At 43.4% G+C, this 21453-nt stretch overlaps 1 protein-coding gene across 3 annotated transcripts in view; it reads left to right on the forward strand.

The window, feature by feature from the left end:
- Positions 1–810: 810 nt before the first annotated feature.
- ME3 (malic enzyme 3) overlaps positions 811–21453 on the forward strand; it is a 149552-nt gene continuing 128909 nt past the window's right edge. Inside the window, exon 1 of one of the 3 annotated variants that reach the window (XM_068424671.1) lies at positions 811–936. Coding sequence is in view for 2 of the 3 variants with exons in the window: in XM_068424667.1 (XP_068280768.1) it covers positions 11077–11268 (192 nt within the window). In the remaining variant the exon portion in view is untranslated. Of the gene's footprint in view, positions 937–10946; positions 11269–21453 lie in introns of those variants that run through there. The other 2 variants (XM_068424667.1, XM_068424664.1) reach the window with 2 other exon arrangements.

The raw sequence follows: 21453 nt of genomic DNA on the forward strand, positions 1-21453 counted from the left end.
CAAAAAAAGCTACAGTGATTTATATCGGTCAAAAATACAGGCCCATTGACTTCAAAAATGTTTGTTGTGGTTTATTTTAAGAGGCATAAGAGACTCAAAGTCCCCTAAAATCCAACCCAAAGGCTTTTTGTAAGATTATCTTGGAGGTTATAGAATTGACTGAAGACTTGATGAACAGGTACAATTTTTGCAAATCTTTGTATTGCCAAAAAAAGAGTGCTTAATGAGAAACCCAGCAAACTCTTCTGCTTTGCTTACGTAAATAGCGTGCTTTTATGCGGCATGATTTAAGAAGCCTGTCACTTTTTTTTCTTCTTTTATCATTTCATAGGACACTGGAAAAACATTTATGCTGCCATTACACACAGGTTTTTTTAAATGGCAGAGATTGAGAGCTCTGCTCCAGGCAGGAGAGCGTGCCAGCAGCTGAGTACATCTGTACCTATTCAGCGGCGCAGCTGACCTTTCCAGCTACTTCTCACTTTCAGTTGTTTACTTTCCTTATCAGTCCCGTCTCTCATCCATACGCCTCCGAAGGGCTCTGTCACGCATAACTGGATGCACAGCAAAGTTCAGTAGGAGGCTGCTGCACTCTGGGAACTGGTTATCGCTCTGAAATTTTGTGCTGGCGTTTTCCCTTTGCCAAAGGGTTTAAAGAAAGCACGCATTCAGATACAGCGCTAACGAGATGATTTTACTAGGCGGCAGTGGTTGCAATTTCACTTGATAGCTACTGATTGTTAATTGCAGAGCTAACCTAACTATACAGAGGCCAGTTGAGTTAAAGTGGATTTCTAAAAGGTCCTTGTAACATACCAGCACCAGTTTCTCCAAGAGCCTGAGAAATCTTCAACAGATGAATTCTTCCAGTCCTTACTCTTCCTACAGCTCATATTGGAGACTTGCCCACTGAGGAAGATATCCTTTGGGATTGGGGTGAGTATAAAGTGTAATACATAAATGTAGCACTTGGAAAATGTTCCACCTAACATTAAAAAAGCTTGTCCTCTAGGAATGAGATTCAAAAAATGAAGGGATGGCAACTGCCTGGTTATAGAGAGAAGGGTGAAGAAATACTTTGAGTGCAGGCATGCAGGTTTCTTCGTGGTGTTTTCTCTTTCATGATATCCAGGTTTACTTGGCTCTGCAAGTATTTTCATAACATTCACCTATGTGCAACTTGGTATTATTTTCCCATTTTGCAGTATTCAAAAATAGCTATTTTTAAAACTCACCTTTTCACACACATAAGGAAAACATTTAAAAATCACACTGGCAAAGCAGCCAATGAATACAACATGTATGAAGTATAAATTATCATCTCCAATTAAAAGCTTCTCACACTGTTTTGTTCTTTCATCATACAGACTTGTACTGCCCTAGAAGACTTAGGAATGTCGGAATGCTACCTAAAATAATTAGAATCATAGAATCACAGAATGGTTTTGGGGTGGTCATCTAGTCCAAACCCCCTTGCAGTGAGCAGGGACATCTTCAACTAGATCAAGTTGCTCAGAGCCCCGTCCGACCTGACCTGGAATGTTTCCAGGGATGGGGCATCTACTCCCTTTCTGGGCAACCTGTTCCAATGTTTCACCACCCTCAGCGTAAAAAAATTCTTCCCTATATCTAGTCTGAAACTATTGAACTGGTAAAGTCAAGTGTTAATTGCAATTTTGCACAATTGAAAAAGATTGTTCAGAAACATGTTATGCTTACTTTTGTGGCAGTGAGTCATTATTTAAACATTCTTTGACCAAACTCTGGCATGATGATAAATATTTTACTGCTTTAAAGCCAGAGAGGACTGCTAAAACTTTGATTACCACAAATTATTAAACTTGCTGCATATCAGCTGTACACGTACATGTTCCCATGCCATGACAAATGTGAGCTATGCAGAAACAGGTTAACCCAACTGCCTGTGTGCGGTTGCACTGCAGCGTATTTTCACTTGTAATTAACCCACCTCAAACTGCCTTCACAGCAGCACTGAGGATGCTCGTGGGTGGATCAGCTGACATAGTAATTTTACGCCTCAGTAAATTGTCTAACAGCTCTTGTTCATGTGTCTGAGTCTTTGATCACCTCCTCGACTTCTTTTATATCACAAGTCATTATCAGGACATCTTATCTTTTTTGTCAGCTGTAAAGTCTCACTCAGCATCATTTTAATGAATCCATATTGTTAATGCAATCTTTCAACTGCACCGTGTTTTCTAGAAAAAAAAAACAGGTCAGACTTGTGGCAGATTACTAGTTGGAAGGTCAGTTGTGCTCCTTCAAACAACCGACTTCTGAGGAAAAAGATACATCTGTAGATACATCTACAGCAATCATATACTCTAGCTAACACATCCTAGCCGTTGATAGAGTGTGTTAGAGAGGGCTCAATGCCAAAGAAGTTTTTTGTCTTCAAAACTTTCTGTTTAGACATGTATGATGTTACTCAAAAATAGTACCATCATGCTAGATGTAAAAATGTACTCTTGTGCTGTATAGAGAATTATTTTTGAATTTAAAATATGACTAAAATTTATAGCTGGACTATAGCAGTATTCGAGTCCTGCTGAAGCCAGCTGTAAAACCTATGCCACCTTCTGTGGGAGAAAGCTCAAAGCCCATTCCTATGAAAAAAATTTCAGTTGTAAAATAAATCAAAATTATATCCAAGTGTCTCACTATAAACTGATTCTGTTTAGTAGAGATTAATATGTTAAATAATCCATTGTCTTTGCTGTTCTGCCCATTCCTCTTCAAGAATTTGGACACTGAGGATCATGCACATGCACTACAGGGTTAACCTACTGCTTAGGACATCTGTAGTAAGATGGCAGGAAAACAAAAAAAAAAGCCAACATTTATATTAGAAAGGACAGGAGAATTTATTGACTGAAGTGTGTTTATCTCCATGCTCATTTTTCATTTTAAGAGGTGTAAGTATAAACCATCATCATTATCACTTAAAACTAGCCAAAGCCAGGAAAGAGGTCCAAAGGTCTGATGAAGGCCTTAATTGCACAACTGCAGATGGTTTTTGTCTGGACGATGGTGAAGTCTCTTGCTGCTGAAGAATAACACCATGAGAGCATATGTGAAGGAAGTAAACTGTGACAAAGGGAGCCTGGTGATAAATGACAAAGTAAGCAAGGGACTGACAGCCAGGGCGTATGGATCCTGTTCCCAGCTCCATCACTGTCTGAGTATGTGACCATGAACAAGAACCCTCTGCACGTCCCTCCATCTGTGATGTGTATGAGAAAATATGGAGTTAGCACGGTGCATTAACCATGCTTATATTAAAAAAAAAAGACTTTGAACTTTGCTGCATGAGACAGGCTTCAGTAATAAATATTTTTAAGACCAGAGAGCATCCCACTGCAGGGATCTGCTATTTTACGGTGGCATGCGATCATCCGTAGCGTTTTGCCTGTAACCTTGGGTCTGGTATTTGTTAGAGGTGAACAGAAGAGTTCTGGGGCTGCTGCAGCTGGAGCAGACTTTTGTGAGTCCTTGTGGGTTAAACATCAAGTACATAATTGCTTGCAGTTGTGAAAGGCTGGTGTGATGATCCCTGTGGTGCCTTCAAACCCCATGGTCTGACCCAGTTTGATACCCTGTATATGCCATATAAATTGAGCCCATAACTTCTAACTGGGCTAAAGCATACCTTTATAATGTATATATTTTACTGCATATACATTACTCTACAAATAGTCTCTCTCCATATATGTATGCATATATATATACACTTTCTATATAGCAATATGACCAAGAAGAGCAGTCTAAATGCTCCAGCAGATGAAAATGTTATGTCACCTTCTATATGAGGAGCTCACCACAGCTATCTGTGCTCCAGCTGGCTCCAGACTCTTCTATAGCACTTACAGTTTTTCTTGATGTTGTTTGCTGTACAAAGGGATCCCGATCAAAACTCACGGCCCCTGTTGTGTTAGGCTTCTTGTGTCATGATGACCTTAAATTAACAGGCTGCATGAATGGATAGCATATAGCCTCTGCAAAATCTAATAAACCAGGAGCCACAGGGCTGCACAATGCCAAGAATTCTCAAGGTATGTGGTTTGAAAACCACACCAATGTAAGTTTATAACTGCAGCTCCATTCATTTCCTGAGAGGAAAGATAATGCCATAGAAGAATAGAGACTATAAGGTCTCTCTTTATATGTCAGAGATTCATTCTCTAGTAAGTTGAAGGAGTATTTCACTGGCATTCTCTTAGATGCCAAACTGTTAAATGCAAAGCCACGACACAAAGAGGTGTCTTAAATTACTGGAGGAATAAATTAGCTCTTATAACATGCTTTGAAATTTCAATTGCATTCTGTAGCAACCCTCAAATCCCCAAGTGTGTACAGAATCCCACTCCACAAAACATTGTTTCCTTCCTGCTGCTGAAAAATAGCTTAAGTAAAATCCTAAGAGCTCGATGCTGAATATAAGTGTGCATTTCATTGCTTTTATAGCTTTTTTTGATAACACTCTTTCTAGTTTTTTTAATCAAGAATTTAACCAGTTTTTCAATCAAATTTGTATTCAAGAGAGGCTTGCACGTTAGACGAAGTGCATTCATGTGCATCTGACAGCAAGCACTCTGCATCTTGGAGATAAAGAATCCAGATCAGATCCAAGCTTTTTTTTCAGTGCCAGGTAAATTTTAGAAACCCAGGATTTGTAATTTGTTTCTCACTAAATTGCAAAAAATCAGTTTGATGGCTATTGTCAGCCAAGAGGAGGTAAAAGATGAGAAACCCCCTGGCAAGGTGCTATTCAGTGTCTGCACGACAGTAGGGAGACAATTCATGGCTGCAGAGAAAGCCTTATTTTTACTTTTATAAATATACAATTCATCCCTGCTCTGAGAAGCATATAAGCCAGAATTTTAAAATGAAGGAAATAAAGTATGTGAAAGAGCCCATCCACTAACAATAAAGTTAAAAGCATATATACATGTGTATATATATATGTATCTTCCTGTGGCAGTGTGTGCATGAGCCAAAAATGCTCCAAATGCTGTGAGCTTGTTAAAAATAAACCTTCTTAAAACCTTGTCCTATATCCTCAGCGGTCAATAGTGGGAGATCCTATATGCAGCCATTTCTGCAGCCTATTTACAAATGAGGTACTACAGATACAGCACTTCCCTCACTCCTCATCTTGGGCTTTTTGCCTGCCCGTCGTAGAAGGGGTGTGCAGGAATTCCCACCTTTGCCATTCGACCTGTTGTGTAGCCCCATGTAAGCCATGTCTCCATTTCCCCGCCTACATTTGTCCCTCTTGCACATATAGACCATAAACTTCTGAGCGGATACTGTGCAAGGTCCCCGACATATTTCCAGGCACTCGAAATTGAGATGATAATGCTATCAATTCAGGGCCAGGAAAAGAAAACTGACTTCTCTCTGACAGTTCACACACAGCTTTATGGTTTTGTCACAACCCTCAATCCAGCACTGTCGGGTAGAATGATAGATGTACAAAGTCAAGACTGACATGGCAGCTCTCTCCCAGGGATATAGTGAAAGTCGTGCCCCCAGCCAGAGGCTGAAACAACTGAGGGAGCTTTGTCAATTTCAGATTAGAATCACAGAATGGTCTGGTATGGAAGGGACCTTAAAGATCATCTAGTTCCAACCACCCTGCCATGGGCAGGGACACCTTCCACTAGACCAGGTTGATCAAAGCCCCATCCAACCTGGCCTTGAACACTGCCAGGGGTGGGGCAGCCACAGCTTCTCTGGGCAACCTGTGCCAGTGTCTCACCACCCTCACAGTCAAGAATTTCTTCCTAAGATCTAATCTGAATCTCCCCTCTTTCAGTTTAAAACCATCACCCCTCATCCTATCACTATTTGCCCTTGTAAAAAGTCCCTCTCCCTCTTTCCTGTAGGCCCCCTTCAGGTACTGGAAGGCTGCTAGAAGGTCTCCCTGGAGCCTTCTCTTCTCCAGGCTGAACAACCCCAACTCTCTCAGCCTGTCTCCATAGGAGAGGTGCTCCCGCCCTCTGATCATCTTCGTGGCTTCCTCTGGACCCGTTCCAACAACTCCATGTCCTTCTTCTGTTGGGGGCCCCAGAGCTGAATGCAGCACTCTAGGTGGGGTCTCACAAGAGCGGAGTAAAGGGGCAGAATCCCCTCCCTCGACCTGCTGGCCACGCCACTTTTGATGCAGCCCAGGACATGGTCGGCTTTCTGGGCTGCAAGTGCACATTGCTGGCTCATGTTGAGCTTCTCATCAACCATCATCCCCAAGTCCTTCTCCTCAGGGCTGCTTTCAATCCGTTCTCCATCCAGCCTGTATTTGTGCTTGGGATTGCCCTGACCCACATGCAGGACCATGCACTTGGTCTTGTTGAACTTCATGCGGTTCACACAGGCCCAGCTCTCAAGCTTGTCAAGGTCCCTCTGAATGGCATCCCTTCCCTCCAGCGTGTCGACCACATCGCACAGCTTGGTGTCATTGGCAAACTTGGTGAAGTCGCACTCAATGTCGCCGACAAAGATGTTAAACAGGACCGGTCCCACTACCGACCCCTGAGGAACACCACTCATCACTGGTCTCCACCTGGACATCGAGCCGTTGACTGTAACTCTTTGAGCGCGACCATCCAGCCAATTCTTTATCCACCAAGTGGTCCATCCATCAAGTCCATGTCTCTCCAATTTAGAGACAATGATGTCATGTGGGACAGTGTCAAATGCTTTGCAGAAGTCCAGGCAGATGATGTCAGTCACTCTTCCCTTATCCACCAGTACTGCAGCCCCGTCACAAAAGGCCGTCAAATTTGTCAGGCACAATTTGCCCTTAGTGAAGCCGTCTAAGGTCTACCAGAACATTTAGATGCTTAGGAGACTGCAGGCTACATGGTTGGTAGATGTGAAAGCCAGAAATGTCCTGCCCTTTTCTCAGACAGGGGAGTATTTTATCTTCAGTATTGGCTACAGATAAGTAAATTTATGCAATCAGTTCTGCAAAAGACCCAATAAAAGTTATACTTGCTTGGGTTGATATAAAAATTCAAATCTATTTCAGATGAAATTTTGGAACTTTTTGTTTTTAAATGCATTATATTTAATAAATCAAACTCAAAAGTAAATTCACACAGTAAAAAATTCTTTAAAAATCTGTTCTCAGTAAAAAATTTTCTTATAATTGATTTTTTAATTAACAATTGAGACTAGTTAGGGTTTCTTCTTCACTGAAAAACTGGAACACTTCTGTAGAAATGAAAATATTCTGTGATAACACCCATTTTCATCAGTAAAACAATCATTACTGTAAAAAAAGTTTTCACTGGATCATATTCATACTTAATATTTTACACTTTTATAGGCCTCAATGTATTTCCAGGAAGGTGGAAATTTAGGCCATTGCAGGTCTGAAATCCTCCCGAATTATTTGTTCCACCTACTTACAGTGACAGAACAAGGAATTTTACCCTGCAGTTCTCTTTGCCTCTCTCTCCATTCTTGTGGGGCTTGTGTATGTGTCCAGCTGTCACTAGGCGTAGAAGCTATAATGTTGAACATGCAAGTAAACCTTTTCTGTCTACAGATATTGGGTTAAAAACAGCAAAATACTTTGTGAAAAATTTGCATTGAACAGATTTCAGGTTGCAGTGTAGACTTTTTGGAAATAGTGTCTCTGTATCATTCAGAATAGAGTTTTTCCTTTAAGAAAGAGGCAGCAATGAAGCCCATGGATCACCTCCCAGGTATTTTCATAAAGCCATAATGCATGACGGTTTTTACTCCTGACAATTCAAGATGCTAAAGCTACTAGTTAATGAACCAGTTCAAACAAAACTAACTGGCACTCTTTCTGCTGTTTGTAGCAGAGACGACAAGCACCTGGACCCCATACAGACCTTCTGCATGTTGTCTAAAACAGTTTAAGTCTTAGACATACACAGTCAAATTATATTGAAATTGAGTTCTGTCCTTCTCTTACAGCATTTTCAATGCGAAATTGCAGGCTGCTTTTTCCAAGAAGAGGCACGCAGTATTTTACAAAACAGGCAAATTGAACTGATTTATTTTGAGTTTTTTAAGTGGTGGATCTTTTCCCTAGAAAGCACTAGATGGTGGAATTAGGTCCTGCAGGTAGGAAGAGCTTGGTGAGATTCTCCAAGGCACAGTAAATGCATTTGCTCTGAGACTGAGGATGGACACCTATTGCTAGGAGAACTAGAGCTATTGCCTGAGACACTTCTTAGCTGTGCAAAGCAGCCTCATTGTGCAGGCTCTCAGCTTGGCACTTTTTCCTCTATCACATAAATCTCCTCAAACAACTTAATGGCACACTTGCAAAGCAGTCAGAGAAGTTTCTCCGCTTCTTGAGCTCACTAGGAGTGCCTCAAGAATCCGGAGATTTAGTGTTATGGACTCTCCTACAAACAGCAGTGTCCAACGTCCTGTTTGCTACACACATGGCTACAACCACCACAAAGCCACTGCAAAATTTACAGAGAGTCTGTAGAGGGATGGAGAAGAACTCATTCAAATTTAGGCTGGCTAAGAAGGATGTGTCTGGTGAGAGAAGGAAAGCTTTGAAGAGCTGGTGAGATATTGACTGTTTTTAGCTAAAGCGATCCTCAAAATTCCAAATTTTCAAGGTGATGTAAAGTCTCAAGATTTTTCCAATTTATAGCTACACAAAAAAAAAAAGCAGTAATAGTGGCAAATTCATTCTTGTGTCTTCCATGCAGTAAGAATCTCCCTGAACATAATCTGGCCTCAATGACGCACATATTTCTTATCTCCGCTGTCTGGGTATCCCCACTAGTGCATCTCCATTTATGGCTAATTTCTGGTATTTGAAATGAAAGGGGGAAAAAAGCAAAGACCAGACAAACAACCTCACTCTCAGAATGTATCTGACCAGTGTGTGGGGAAAAAAAATAAAAAGATTTTTCCCCATGCTCCTAGTAGTTAGTAAGTAGCCACAGTCCTCAAGTATGAGGTTTGAATATAATCATTGTCTTACAGCAGAGGCGTAAATATCCTGGGCATACTGAGGGCATTGCATGAAGCCATATAGTCTTTAGGGAGAAATTGTAAGGTCATGGAATCAAACTGAAATAGTCTATTTATTCTATTCTATGGAGTGCCTATAAAATGCCAAGGCAAGAAAGGACAACTCTATCCATCTAAGCAACATCTTTCACTCCTCAGTCTGTTCTTTTCTGCACAGACTGTATCATTTATCCCCAAAAATATTAAAGCGTCTTAAAAATTATGTCTGCAGACAGCAACACAAATGGAAGGAGATGGAGAGTGTCCTTCACCCAAAGCAGACCTGAGCTTCATGATGGGGGCACAGATATGGGAGCAGTGTTGATCTGAAGATGTGACTGAACCTGAATCTTCCACTCTTTTGGGGAGTAAACCGGCCACTGGGTTTTTATACGAGAAGTGGTAGTAGAGATGATAATGACACAATTTTAAGGGACAAAAGAGCTCATTTCTTTGAAAAAAATGGATGCAGATACCTGTCTTCTTCAGTGAACAGAAAATACAATTCAGATATAAAACATATATAATTAAATAACGTAAACTACATAGTACAGTATAGTGTATATATATAGACTTCATAGAGAGAATGTATAAATTATGAGTATATTGAAGTGCCTAACAACTAACTGCTGAGGGGCCCATACTTTGTCCAGGGGCCACAGCACCAAAACCAGGCGCTGTGGCACCTACCCTGTCAGGGACAACGCTGTAATGCCACAAACTTCCCATCTGTTAAATGAAATTGTCAGCACCCGGGTACATCCCTGGGGTGCTGGGAAAGGGAAACTGTAACAAGATTTTAAGTCAGCAGATGCCATTGCTATAGGTGTGTGAAAAAATATGTAAAACGTTCAGCCTGGAGAAGAGAAGGCTCCGGGGAGACCTTCTAGCAGCCTTCCAGTACCTGAAGGGGCTACAGGAAAGCTGGAGAGGGGCTTTTTACAAGGGCATGGAGTGATAGGACGAGGGGGAACGGTTTTAAACTGAAAGAGGGCAGATTTAGATTAGATATTAGGAAGAAATTCTTTGCTGTGAGGGTGGTGAGACACTGGCACAGGTTGCCCAGAGAAGCTGTGGAGCCCCCTCCCTGGCAGTGTTCAAGGCCAGGTTGGATGGGGCTTTGAGCAACCTGGTCCAGTGGAAGGTGTCCCTGCCCGTGCAGGGGGGTTGGAACTAGATGATCTTTAAGGTCCCTTCCAACCCAAACCATTCTGTGATTCTATGAAAATCAGAAAGAAAGTCACTCTGCCTCGCCTCTGCCCCCATTAGATAATAAGATATGTCTTTATCATCAAAGTTTGGGCTTTTCATGTGTTTTTTGACGCCTCTGCCAGCATGATGATGGCTGGATGTTTCACGAGTGCTTGTAATATGCTCCACAGTTGTCGGAATGCAAATCGGCTCCTGGTATCTCGGCTCTGGAGGTCAGACAGGTGCTAAAGGGCACCAGGTTTGCGGTGCCACCCGCTCTCCCCAGCACGGGCCCAGGTTTTGGTCTTATAACGCCCTTTATCAAGGCTAATGGAGAAAACACAAATCCAAAGGGAGAGACGGCCGCGGCGGGGCGAGGGGCTCCCTCACGCCCCGCGATGGCGAGAAGGCGAAGCCCCGGGCAATCCCCCCCTCGGGCAGCCGGGCCCGGCCGCGCTGCGGGGCTGCCGCCGCTGGGTGCCCGGGCGGCGGCGGGGCGGGCGGGCCCGCTGTCCCCGGCGGAGGCGGGGCCCCGGCCGGCACCCCCTCCCCTCAGCCGCCGGCTGAGCCTTAACAGGTAACGGAGGAGGCGCGACCGCCGCGGGGTCGAGGCGGGATCTGTTTCCCGGGTTTCCTTTCGCTTCGGTGGGGATCGCCGCGCCGTGAGGGGCCGGGCCGGGCGCACCTGGGCTGGGCCGGGCCGGGCGCACCTGGGCTGGGCCGGGCCGGGCGCACCTGGGCTGGGCCGGGCCGGGCCGGGTCCGCCTTCTCGCCGCGCCCTTCCCGCCCCGCCGGGCGCCCGTGTCCGCTACAGCCGTTTCCCTCCTCGCCCGCAGGAGCCGCGGCCGGGCGATGGTGCCGGTGTGCGGCGGGGCGGGCGGCCGCCTGCTGCGGATGGCGGGGGCCGGCCGGAGGCCGCTTCTCCTCAGCCTCAGCCGGGGCCGCAGCTGCCAGGCCGGGGCCGGAAGCCCGGCCACCCACGGCGGGGCCCTGGCTGTCAAAAAGCGAGGCTACGACATCACCAGGAACCCGCACCTCAACAAGGTGGGTGCCGCTGGGGGGTTGTCCTGGGTGAGAGGGGCTCGGTAGGGTGGGTGGGAGGTGGGGGAAGGCGCTTGGCGTGGGTCGCAGGTGTCCGGGTTCGTGAGGATTCCAGCAGCGTCGCCTGTGTCCTGCCCAGGGTCCAGCCCCACTCCGAAAGGGGGGTGAAGTGCTGGGGGGAGGCAGGGGAGCGGTCGTGGGTTGATCTGAACGGAGCACGGGGTGAGTTTTACAGGTGTTCATCTGCTTGTTCGGCGACCTTCGGAGCTGGTCCCCTGGCTTCCTTCTGTCCGCTGCCGTGGTGGCACTGGAAGAGCACGTGTAGGGCAGCGCTGCCTTTGGCTGGGACCTGAAGCCATTTGCCTGAAATCACAAAAAATTGGGAAGGAGAAAGCATGGCTTCTCCTAAAATCCAATACCAAAACTTGGGGTATTTTGATACATGTTGCATTAAACGTGTAGCAATGGAACTGATCGTTTACACCTTCATGTTAAAACAAGCATGTGTCGTTCTTGTAAATCTTCTTTCCAGAGCATGTCCACAGCAATGTGCGTTCCGCTACCAAAGCAGCGTGTTTTGCCAGGATGAAGATGTATTCCTTCTCAATACTGCAGAAAACCTTATTTAAAAAAAAATTTTAAAAAGCTTTAGCAGAGAGGTTTTCAACAAAGTCTGCAAGGTGTGTAAAATGAGACCCTGTAATTTAGCCCCACAATACTTTTCCATCCCTTTACATAATTAAAGGGAAAAAAAAATTAGTCTGGATGTGAATTGTGGGATCAAATACGTCAGATTCAAGAACGTTGGGTTCCAGTTTCTTGTATTAATATTGCTAGAAATAACTACAAATACGTTAATTACTTTAAAAATAAGCAAATATTAAACATGGTATTGATAGTTGATGGGGCTGTGACTATTTGTCATCTGCTTGGTGTGTAGTTATCCGGTATATGAGCCTTCTGTGTCTTCTTCTGGACTGGAAACTCTTTGGATGACAACTTTTACTTTGCGTAGTATGTTGTACGTGGAGCTCACATCTGCTGGTACTTTTTCAGCACCCATAGAGGTGCACCCCTGAGGACCAAGGCACATGATGACACAGGATGTTACTGAATATGGAACAACTTCGTAGGCAATCCGACTTGAATCGTTATACAGTGCGTGTCTGTAAGACGGAGGAGAATAGGAATTGCCAACTGTCTCCTAAGCAACAGTAATTTGTCAGCATTAAGTGGTTTCGATGGGTTTTTCTTCAATATCTGGCTTTTTTTCTTTGGTGATCAGTGACAATTATAACGAGTAACATAGTGTTTCTAGTAGTCTTACATATATCAGTTCGAACTGAAAAATTAATACTTTGACCTTTGCTTAGTGTAATGCAATAACAACAAACAGTTGAATCTATCACATGTTTTAAATTGATCTGGCTACCACGGAAGTAGATTTTGAATGTCCCGTTTGATAATTTTCAGAACTGAGGCTTTTCTAAAGTGTTTTCTCCTCTTCCAGTCAACTAAAGTATTTTTCTTGAAGTCTAAATGGAATTTTGGTCCATGTAGAGAGAAGGGAAGAAAAGTACTTCTGTTAAAGGTAAAATATAGAATCATAGAATGGTTTGGGTTGGAAGAGATCTTAAAGATCATCTAGTTCCGTCCCCCCTGCCATGGGCCGGGACACCTTCCACTAGACCAGTTGCCCAAAGCCCCATCCAACCTGGCCTTGAACTCTGCCAGGGAGGAGGCAAAAATGTTCTAGTTGTACCATATTTCATTGGCCATGAGAAATCTTCCAGCTGGTCTCCAGCCTGGATGTTTGCTGTTTATTTTGTTATGTTCCTCTGTCAGTGCAGACCTTACATTCATTGGTATAATCATCTACAGAACATGAAAGTGAGGACAGAAGTGGCTGACATCTGTGATAAGAAATAAGGACTGCCTGTTTATGCACCTAGGTAACTAGTCATTAATAAATGCTCAGGTCCTCTTTCCAAACTTTTCTAAACAGGCCTCTATTTCTCTGTTGCTCTTAACAGTTCGTTGTAGTATCTAAGGAATTAACTGTGTTCAGCTGAAGTGGGATTTTTCAGACAGTTCATAGGTTGTCAGTGTATGATTGATGGCCCTTTGGTCTGCTGTGCTGCAGTGGTGTAGGTCAAAATTAGGGATCTCGACAAGTTTTCAGCTGTTCTACTCTCATCACGTAGCAATTACTGTTTACTCCTTTGGTAGCTAAATGTAAGCATGGGGTCATTGCTGGTTTTCTGCAGTGGATCTTACTTTAATCTAAGCTTTTGTCTGATTGAAGGCTGCTCTGCAGGGGGTAGTCCTTACATCTCTCCAAGAACCTCTGAAAAAGTTTTACAGAAGTGAAGCTTTGGGCGGTAAGTGTTTTGCTGCTTTATTCAATACCCTGGCTGTTTTATAGGTTTTGGGTGAAGTTTAAAGTGCCAGACTAAAGCTATGAAGTGTGTGGTATTTAGTCAATGAAGATGACTATGTCCCTCCAGCAGAATCACAGACAGGTTTATGGTCTGAGGTTATTGATCCAAGTCTTTGCTTGCTTACTAGGTTGAAGGCGATTTGAAGAAGCAGCAGACTCAGAAGTCGCTGCTGCCAGGTCCTCTGTAATACCCTAAATATCAGTAAAAGCAGATTGTCCTCTCAGCAGCTCCTCTGTTTTCCACATCTGACTGAGAAGAAAAAAAAAAGTAGAAAAACTGGTGATGGATGTAAGAAATTTGCAGTTGCTTCTTTCCCTTGATCATTGTTTAATATGCGAAGTTGGCTGGCTTTTCTGATGTAAAGGAATTGACTTCCTAAATATTGATCAAGGGTGCCAACACTGTATAAGCATGGCTTGTAAATGAGTTCTCTCCAGTCCTTAAATTCTTTGGCCAATCTATGCATTGTGTGTAAGAGCTTGCTTGAGTAGGCATTTTGGGGAAAATTTAGAGGAAAAAGCTGTCTTGTGGTTAAGGCAAGACTGTGTTCCATCTCTGAGACTGGCTTTGATTACGTCTCAGACTTTCTGTATGACATTGGGGAAGTCACATGCAAGGAAATATTGTAGCTTAAATCCTCGGACAGTAGGAGGAACTTTGAAGACAGAACCGGTTATGCTTCATCTGAGATTTTATGTGCATGGCATGTTTCTGTACTGTTCAGTACTGTTCTTCATTCTGTTGCAAAGTATTACAGCCCCTGTCTGATCCAAGGGCAGGACTCAGGAAATGTCAGCATTCTGCTGAGGGGTACTTGGGGTCTTAAAAGGCAATAGCAGTAGTTATCAGTTGACAGAACAGTCTCAGAAATAATTGGAGGATGAAGAAGAGCTTGTCGCACGTTTTCATGAAGTGCCTCCTGAGGTAGTTCTTTTCCTGCCTTTGAATGCTGCAGAATTGGAAAACCTAAAAATTTGAACCATGTCAGATAACCACAGAGAACCAGTGAGACCATTCTGTGGTGACCCAAGTGCAAGGTGGATTCCAGGAGGGTTTGTTAGAAGCTTTTTATAAGTAAGTGACTTGCTGAGAGGGCAGCAGCAGTGCTGGACTTGCTGAGAGACAAGTCTGTTCTACTGTGGGGCCTCAGCCTTGTGAAAAGCTAATTCATCACTCAGACCCTGGGAGGAAAGATGGGTCATCTCTTACCCACTACCTTAATTATCAAAGTTGCCTTGGTTTTGGTGTGGTCAAGGCCATGTTGTGTCCTCTCTCTGACACTGCTATCAGTTCTTAAGGTTTGTGCAGTTCTGCTCATCTCAGATGTGCTCTTCGTGATTCCCCAGTTCTTCCAGGAACTCCATCGAATCCATCTGCCCTCTCTGTGTTTTAACAAACATGGACTGAGCTGGACAATTCCTAATTTGACCACATACCTGTAGGGACTCAAAAATCTTGTCTTGTCCAAAATTGGCTAATTTTGTTCGTGACATCTGACTGCACTGTTCAGTCGGAAGGTTGACAGCACTTCATGCATTTTGTTGAAAGTCCTGATTTTGAGATAATCATGCCTCCTTTGGAGATCTGCCATCGCAAACAAATGAAGAACTGGAGGTCACAGTTCGTTTTCAGAGTGGCAGGATATTGCTGTATTTGAAGGGTTGAGATAATACATTAAACTTTTCTGCAAGGTGCAGTGCAGGGATCAGAATTTGGGATCTTCTGTGTACATCTGGATAATATCCTGTACTCTTTTGATGTGTGTGCATGCTCTCCATTGCTTTTGATGGAATGTACCATAATGAATTACTTAAAAAAAAAAAACCAAAAACACCAACAAAAAAAAACAACAAAACACCAAACCCAACAAACCAAAATCACCAGTCTGGATCTGTAAGAATGAAACTTTAAAGAATTGCTGCAGGTTTCTGCAGCAGTTTTGGAATGTACTGCTGTACACACCATTAAAATGCAGAAAGGTTGTTTGTCCTCCAGCTTTGCGGGGATCAGAATTGAGCTGAGGGTTCTTTGAACATAGTGTCAGCAATTTGCCACTGCAGCTGAGAAGAAAATGATACAGTCTTGCACATGGCTGTACTCGGCAACTGTGGTGAAACGGGCCTAAAATTAGCTGGATTTGTAAAATGATTGCATTAAACAAAACTAGGAATGAGCACAAGAACAGTGTGTCTGAAATGGCAGTTGGCAAGATCAAATCGAGGCAGAATTTGGTCTTCAAATTAGTAAATCTCCTCTCTAAATCCACAGGGTTTTATTCTTACAACTGGAGTTCTGGTTGGCTAGCTTTAGGTCTGGAGAGACATATAACTACTGAGGAACGCACAGGGCTGTAAGTGGCTGTGTGACTCACAGCATTTGTTAAATTACAATCTGTTTGTATTTTGCAAAGTAAGAGTATGAGATGGGCAGAGTTTGAAGGTTCCTCTTGTTTTTCAGGGGTCTGTAGCTATTTGACCAAGTTTTAGGGGACAGGTTTTAGACTGGGCAAGTTCATTTTTAAAAAATATAAAAAAAAAATAAAAAAAGAATCCACTGAGGGTTACTACATACACGAAAACCACACCTGGCTTAGGAAGTCCCCAAACTGAAAATGATGAAAAGATGGGAGTGTGCAGGGGAAGAGTATCCTATTTACCTGTGCTACTCTTCTTAAGGTTTTGTCTGCTGCTGGGGACGGGATGCTTGTGTAGATCAGAGAATCGGAGAATGATAAGGGTTGGAAGTGACCTCTGGAGATCATCCAGTCCAACCCCCTGCCAAAGCAGGTTCCCCTAGAACACGTTGCACACGGTGACGTGACGTCCAGGCGGGTTTTGAATATCTCCAGAGACAGAGACTCCACAACCTCCCTGGGCAGCCTGTTCCAGTGCTCTGTCACCCTCAAAGTAAAGAAGTTTTTCCTCGTATTCAGATGGAACTTCCCGTGTTTCAGTTTGTGCCCATTGCCCCTTGTCCTGTCACTGGGCACCACTGAGAAGAGTCTGGCCCCATCCTCTTGACACCTGCCCCTAAGGTATTTGTAAGCATTGATAAGATCCCCCCTCAGTCTTCTCTTCTCCAGGCTAAACAGACCCAGCTCCCTCAGCCTCTCCTCGTAAGGGAGATGTTCCAGTCCTCTGAGCATCTTTGTAGCCCTCCGCTGGACTCTCTCCATTAGTTCCTTGTCTTTCTTGAACTGGGGGGCCCAGAACTGCACACAGTACTCCAGGTGTGGCCTCACTTAGGGCAGTGCAGAGCAGGAGGATAATCTCTCTCGACCTGCTGACCACAACCCTCAACCTGTACTGGTGCAAGATGAACTGACCTGATAGGACTCTCATATGTCTAGGGATATCGAACAAGACACTTTCACGTGCAAACCCCGTAGCATGCGGACCACTTCAGACCCAAGCCAAACCATAGCTGAGAGAGAGGTCTTTGGCAAATCATGCTCTAATTCTTCTAGAGTTGAAATGCGAGTGAGCTGGAGCATTGTGCAGTGTGATGGGCCCTTGATGGTATCCGGAGCAGAGAGGCTGTTTTCATGTTTTTACTTGTTCTTTATTTTATCGGTCAAGCCTAGGTGTATCACCATTGACTTCAGTGGAAGCAAACTCCAAGCAGATGAGTTTTGGCTCAGTATTTTGGCAAATGTGGTGGTGTTCTGGAAATATGATTGCTCAGATAGATTTGTTTTGGCCTTCATCCTGGCGTGTGGAGTTTCATTTTTATTTGTTTGGTGTTGATGTCAAGCATATCTTTCTTTGAGTTCAGAGTATCTTTTGGCAGTGGCATTTTCCGATGTTTTGTTACCAAAGAACTTGTTGTTATGGTGTGGTCAGCAAACTAAACCCAAATCAAATCTGTTGGTGCTTCTGGTGTTAGCAGCAGCCTGCAAAAGTCCCTTTGCTTCCCCAGCTTGGATTCCAGTCCCTCTCCCTTATCGTAGCCAAACCAAGAGGCCATCTGCCTTCCTATCTGCATAATCTCTTGCCAACACTGTCACTCTCCCCTTTGGGATACCACTAGTGCTTTGGGAGTTGAGCTCTTGTGGAAATGCTTGGAAGTGCAGGGAAGTCTGTTGCTGCCAAGGTGAGGGGGGTGCTGATGCAGACCCTGCCTCTGTCTGCATTGAACTAACCCTGTAATACGTTGGTCCTTGTCTTGCCTTTAGCCCTTGTAGATGCATTGAGAGGTCTTGGAAGTATTGTTTGGGCAGCTCTTGTAAGTACTGAGTTTATGCTTGCAGTTGCTACAAGATATTAATAAAAATAAATTGTGTTTGGACCAAAATACTTGTTTGTGTTTTCTGAGCAGTTTATGTTATAAAAATACCTTTAAAATTGCCTTTACATTGAGGAAATTCATCAGTTTGGCAGCTGCCTATGTTGCTTCCTTTTTATCATGCCCTTTTTAGAGAAGGCTTAATCCTTACACCAGGCGTGTTTTGGTAGGGCAGAGCCAAGACTGAATGTAGCTCTTGTTTCATAGGGTGGACTAAGTTTTTTGGCACTTGAATAAGAATTGCACTGAAGTAACACAAACTGATAAATAGTATGAAAATTGATATTGTTGCAGTTAGAATAGACTTAGGGCTGAATGTTACAGCTTGGTCAGCATTTCTGTTCATTGCATCTGGTGAAATGTGTGGCCAACAACCAGCTGATGACTTTGAAAGGACTGTAGATGTTGGTGGGAAGACTGAGCATATTATATGTGGGGCTGGTCCTGTAAACAGTCTTCACTGACCTCAGCAGGCTTCAAGCCTTGCCCCACATAAGTAGCGTGACATCATATGTCATTGATGTTAGAAACTGTGTGCTGCTGTATGTTGAGAAGAGTCATTGGTGCTCATCAGGATTTAACTGAAGCTGCTGAGAGGCAGTGCTGATTCACAAGATGAAGTGAAGAGCAAGAGTTTGTGGCTTGGTTTTGATGTCAGATGGATTTGCCATGCAGTAAGGTACCTACTAGAGACGTGTTTGGCAGCTTTGGAGTGCTGTGTGGCAGAGTTTGACCCCTGAATGTTTGGTTTTGGTGTGTCATAGATCTGGCACTCACTGAACAAAACTGGGCCTAGAACAAATTCCATTTGACTTGATTTTGGATAAAGAGAATGTAAATTGAATTCCTCTTTAGCTTCTATAGCAGCCACCTCCAGAACACTCCAGCTGCTGTTACTGGTGTTCATTCAGAGCTGAGAAAGGAAAGGTGAGTCTTTAACAAATAACTGCACTCTATTGATAGCCCTTCTGAAGGGCTATTATCATTGTTTATAATATTTAGGCTGCTCCAGGGCTTTGGGATATTTTTCTTTCTCTTACTTGCTATAAGTGATGCTGATTTACCTTCCTGCCCCCACAACTTGCCCAGCTGCTGGGAGGTACTGTTCAAACACCTGCTTTTGGCAGCTTTCCTGTGGTTTCAGTGTTTTACTCATTCTTCACTTCAAAGAGTACCACTGGCAGCCCGTGTCACCGTGCAGACAGCACCCGGGCGTTTCTAGCACTGAGCCCCTTGCAGGGTTAGGGCCTGGAGTTTGATGTTGGAGCTGCCAGTGCACGTGCCTGCTGTAGCTGAAAGCTGGATGCTGCCCTGCATGGGAGAAGTCCTGCCTGTACGTGTCTCTGATTAAATGCCATGCAGGAGTATAGATTGTCCTAGTTTGTTGGTTTGTTTTGTTTGGGGTTTTTTTTCCCCTTTTTTTTTTTTTTTTTTTTTTTTAGCAAGGGAGCTGGGAGCTAAGGGGCAAATGGTTATTTTATTTATCCTTGGGGTTCTGAATCCAGAAATATTCTTACACTGGCAAAACCTAGGAGACAAGTCAGGCTGAAAAAACAAAGTTTTTGCTTTGTCTCCTACTTTTCCTCTGACTGTTGCTTATTTTTCTGTCTTTTTCTCACTGACTTATCAGACCTGCTATCAAACCTTGAACAGCCTGTTGTAGCTTTCAGCCAAATAAATTCTTTTGGGACAGGCTTAGCTTTATAGCTGTTGTGAGCAGGTCAGACAGGCCTCGATGAGAATAAACACTGTGCTATAATTCCCTCTTTTTCAATAGAAGGCTTAGCACAACAGCAAACCTGACTACTTTCAGCTTATAATGTGCTCTAGTAGAGATGATGAGCATATTTTTAATCTTTAACCTCCTCTTTGAGGCCCAGGGGTGACACTTGCTATCCGTCTCCCAAACAACATGACATTTTGATAAATGACTTATTTATTGTCAGCCTAACACAATATCTTTCTTTTAAAAATGTCTTAAATGGCAAAGCTTTTTATTGTTGTGCAGCTGCCAAACACAAAGCTCAGACATAAACTGAGCAGGCTGGGGTTCTGACAAAGAAAGTAACGCCAACACAAAAGTTTTCTGCATATCAACATTTTCTGCTTCACTTCACTTTGCAGCTCTCTGTTGCACGTGTATCCTTTTTCAACACGTGGAACCATGGAACTGAAACAGATCTTCAGTAAATTTCTGTATTGTATATAAAAAAAGATTAGCTCCACATCTCAGAGCAATTTTTTTCTGTGTCTAGCTTACACAGTGATAAGTCGGTTTTGTAATATGTCCATATGGATTAGATCTGTTCAGCCTCGTAAAACATGTAGTTAAGGCCTTATTGTGTTTCTCAACATAGGAAGGAATTAGTTATTTCAAATCCAGCAGCGCTGTGTTCTCCTGGACACGACATCTTGAACTTTAACTCTGTGGTTTGGCTAATGGCTTTGTCACTTTGCCTAGTGGTTAAATTCATTATGGGAACTATTAAACTCTGTTTAATCTTCATTTGAAGGGTTTGATGTTCAACCTGCAGGTAATTTTAGCTGTGATTATTTGCAAATAAGAGAATGTATCATGTGCCAAATTCTGTAATTTTTGGAAGTGTCCAGATTATTAAGACTTTATGTTGTCGGGATGGTTTAAGCATATAAGCAGGGCAGGGGCTGGAGGGAGAGGTAATGTGTTTTATTAGGCCAACTAATTTAGGCAGGGGGAAGAAGTAAAACCAGGGATTTTTGTGTTCATAGCCCTTCTAGCAAGTAATTTTTTTTATCCCCAACTAAATCAGTTGGTCCAATTTAAAAAAAAAAAGAAAAAAACTCAACAATAGCAACAAAAATAACCAACCCCAAAACAACCCTCTCCCTGTGAGCCATTTTCTACTCCCCGGGGAATTAGATGTCTTCATGTTGCCATTTATCTCTGTAGCTTATTGCTGGGATAAAACAACTGCTTCTGCAAATCTGATCCCTTGATCACAATTATCGGAGGGACAAGGCAAGGCCCTTCTCTCCCCTAATATTGTATGAAGTTTTCTAAATCTACCCACAAAATGAGCCGAATAAAAAAAAATTACTTGCTTAAGTACTAAGTCCGAATACTGAAAAAAACCCCTTGAATATAATCTAAAAATGTATCATTATCTCCCATTGATTTGGATTTTTTTTTTTTAAACAGACCCTCTTCAAAAGCAAAAAACAGCCGGGAGAGAAAACCATTTGTGCTAGTGCAATGTGCACAAAGTTGGAATTCCAGCAGATGCTCTTGTAGGGAAGAGAAGAGGGTTGTACAATGGTTGCAGGAGCATGAAAGACACTTGCAGCTGCACTAGGATAGTTTTGCAGTTTAGGTGCTTTCTGGGTGAGAGATGCAGTTCGCACAAAAGGATGTGGAAGTGTTTGAAGTGATGCGGACATTGGAAAGAAGAGTTGAAAGCTCTTCCCGCAGTGCCTAGCAGATAAC

Source organism: Nyctibius grandis, chromosome 2 (genome assembly GCF_013368605.1).
Source record: "Nyctibius grandis isolate bNycGra1 chromosome 2, bNycGra1.pri, whole genome shotgun sequence".
NCBI classification, from domain to species: Eukaryota; Metazoa; Chordata; class Aves; order Nyctibiiformes; family Nyctibiidae; genus Nyctibius; species Nyctibius grandis.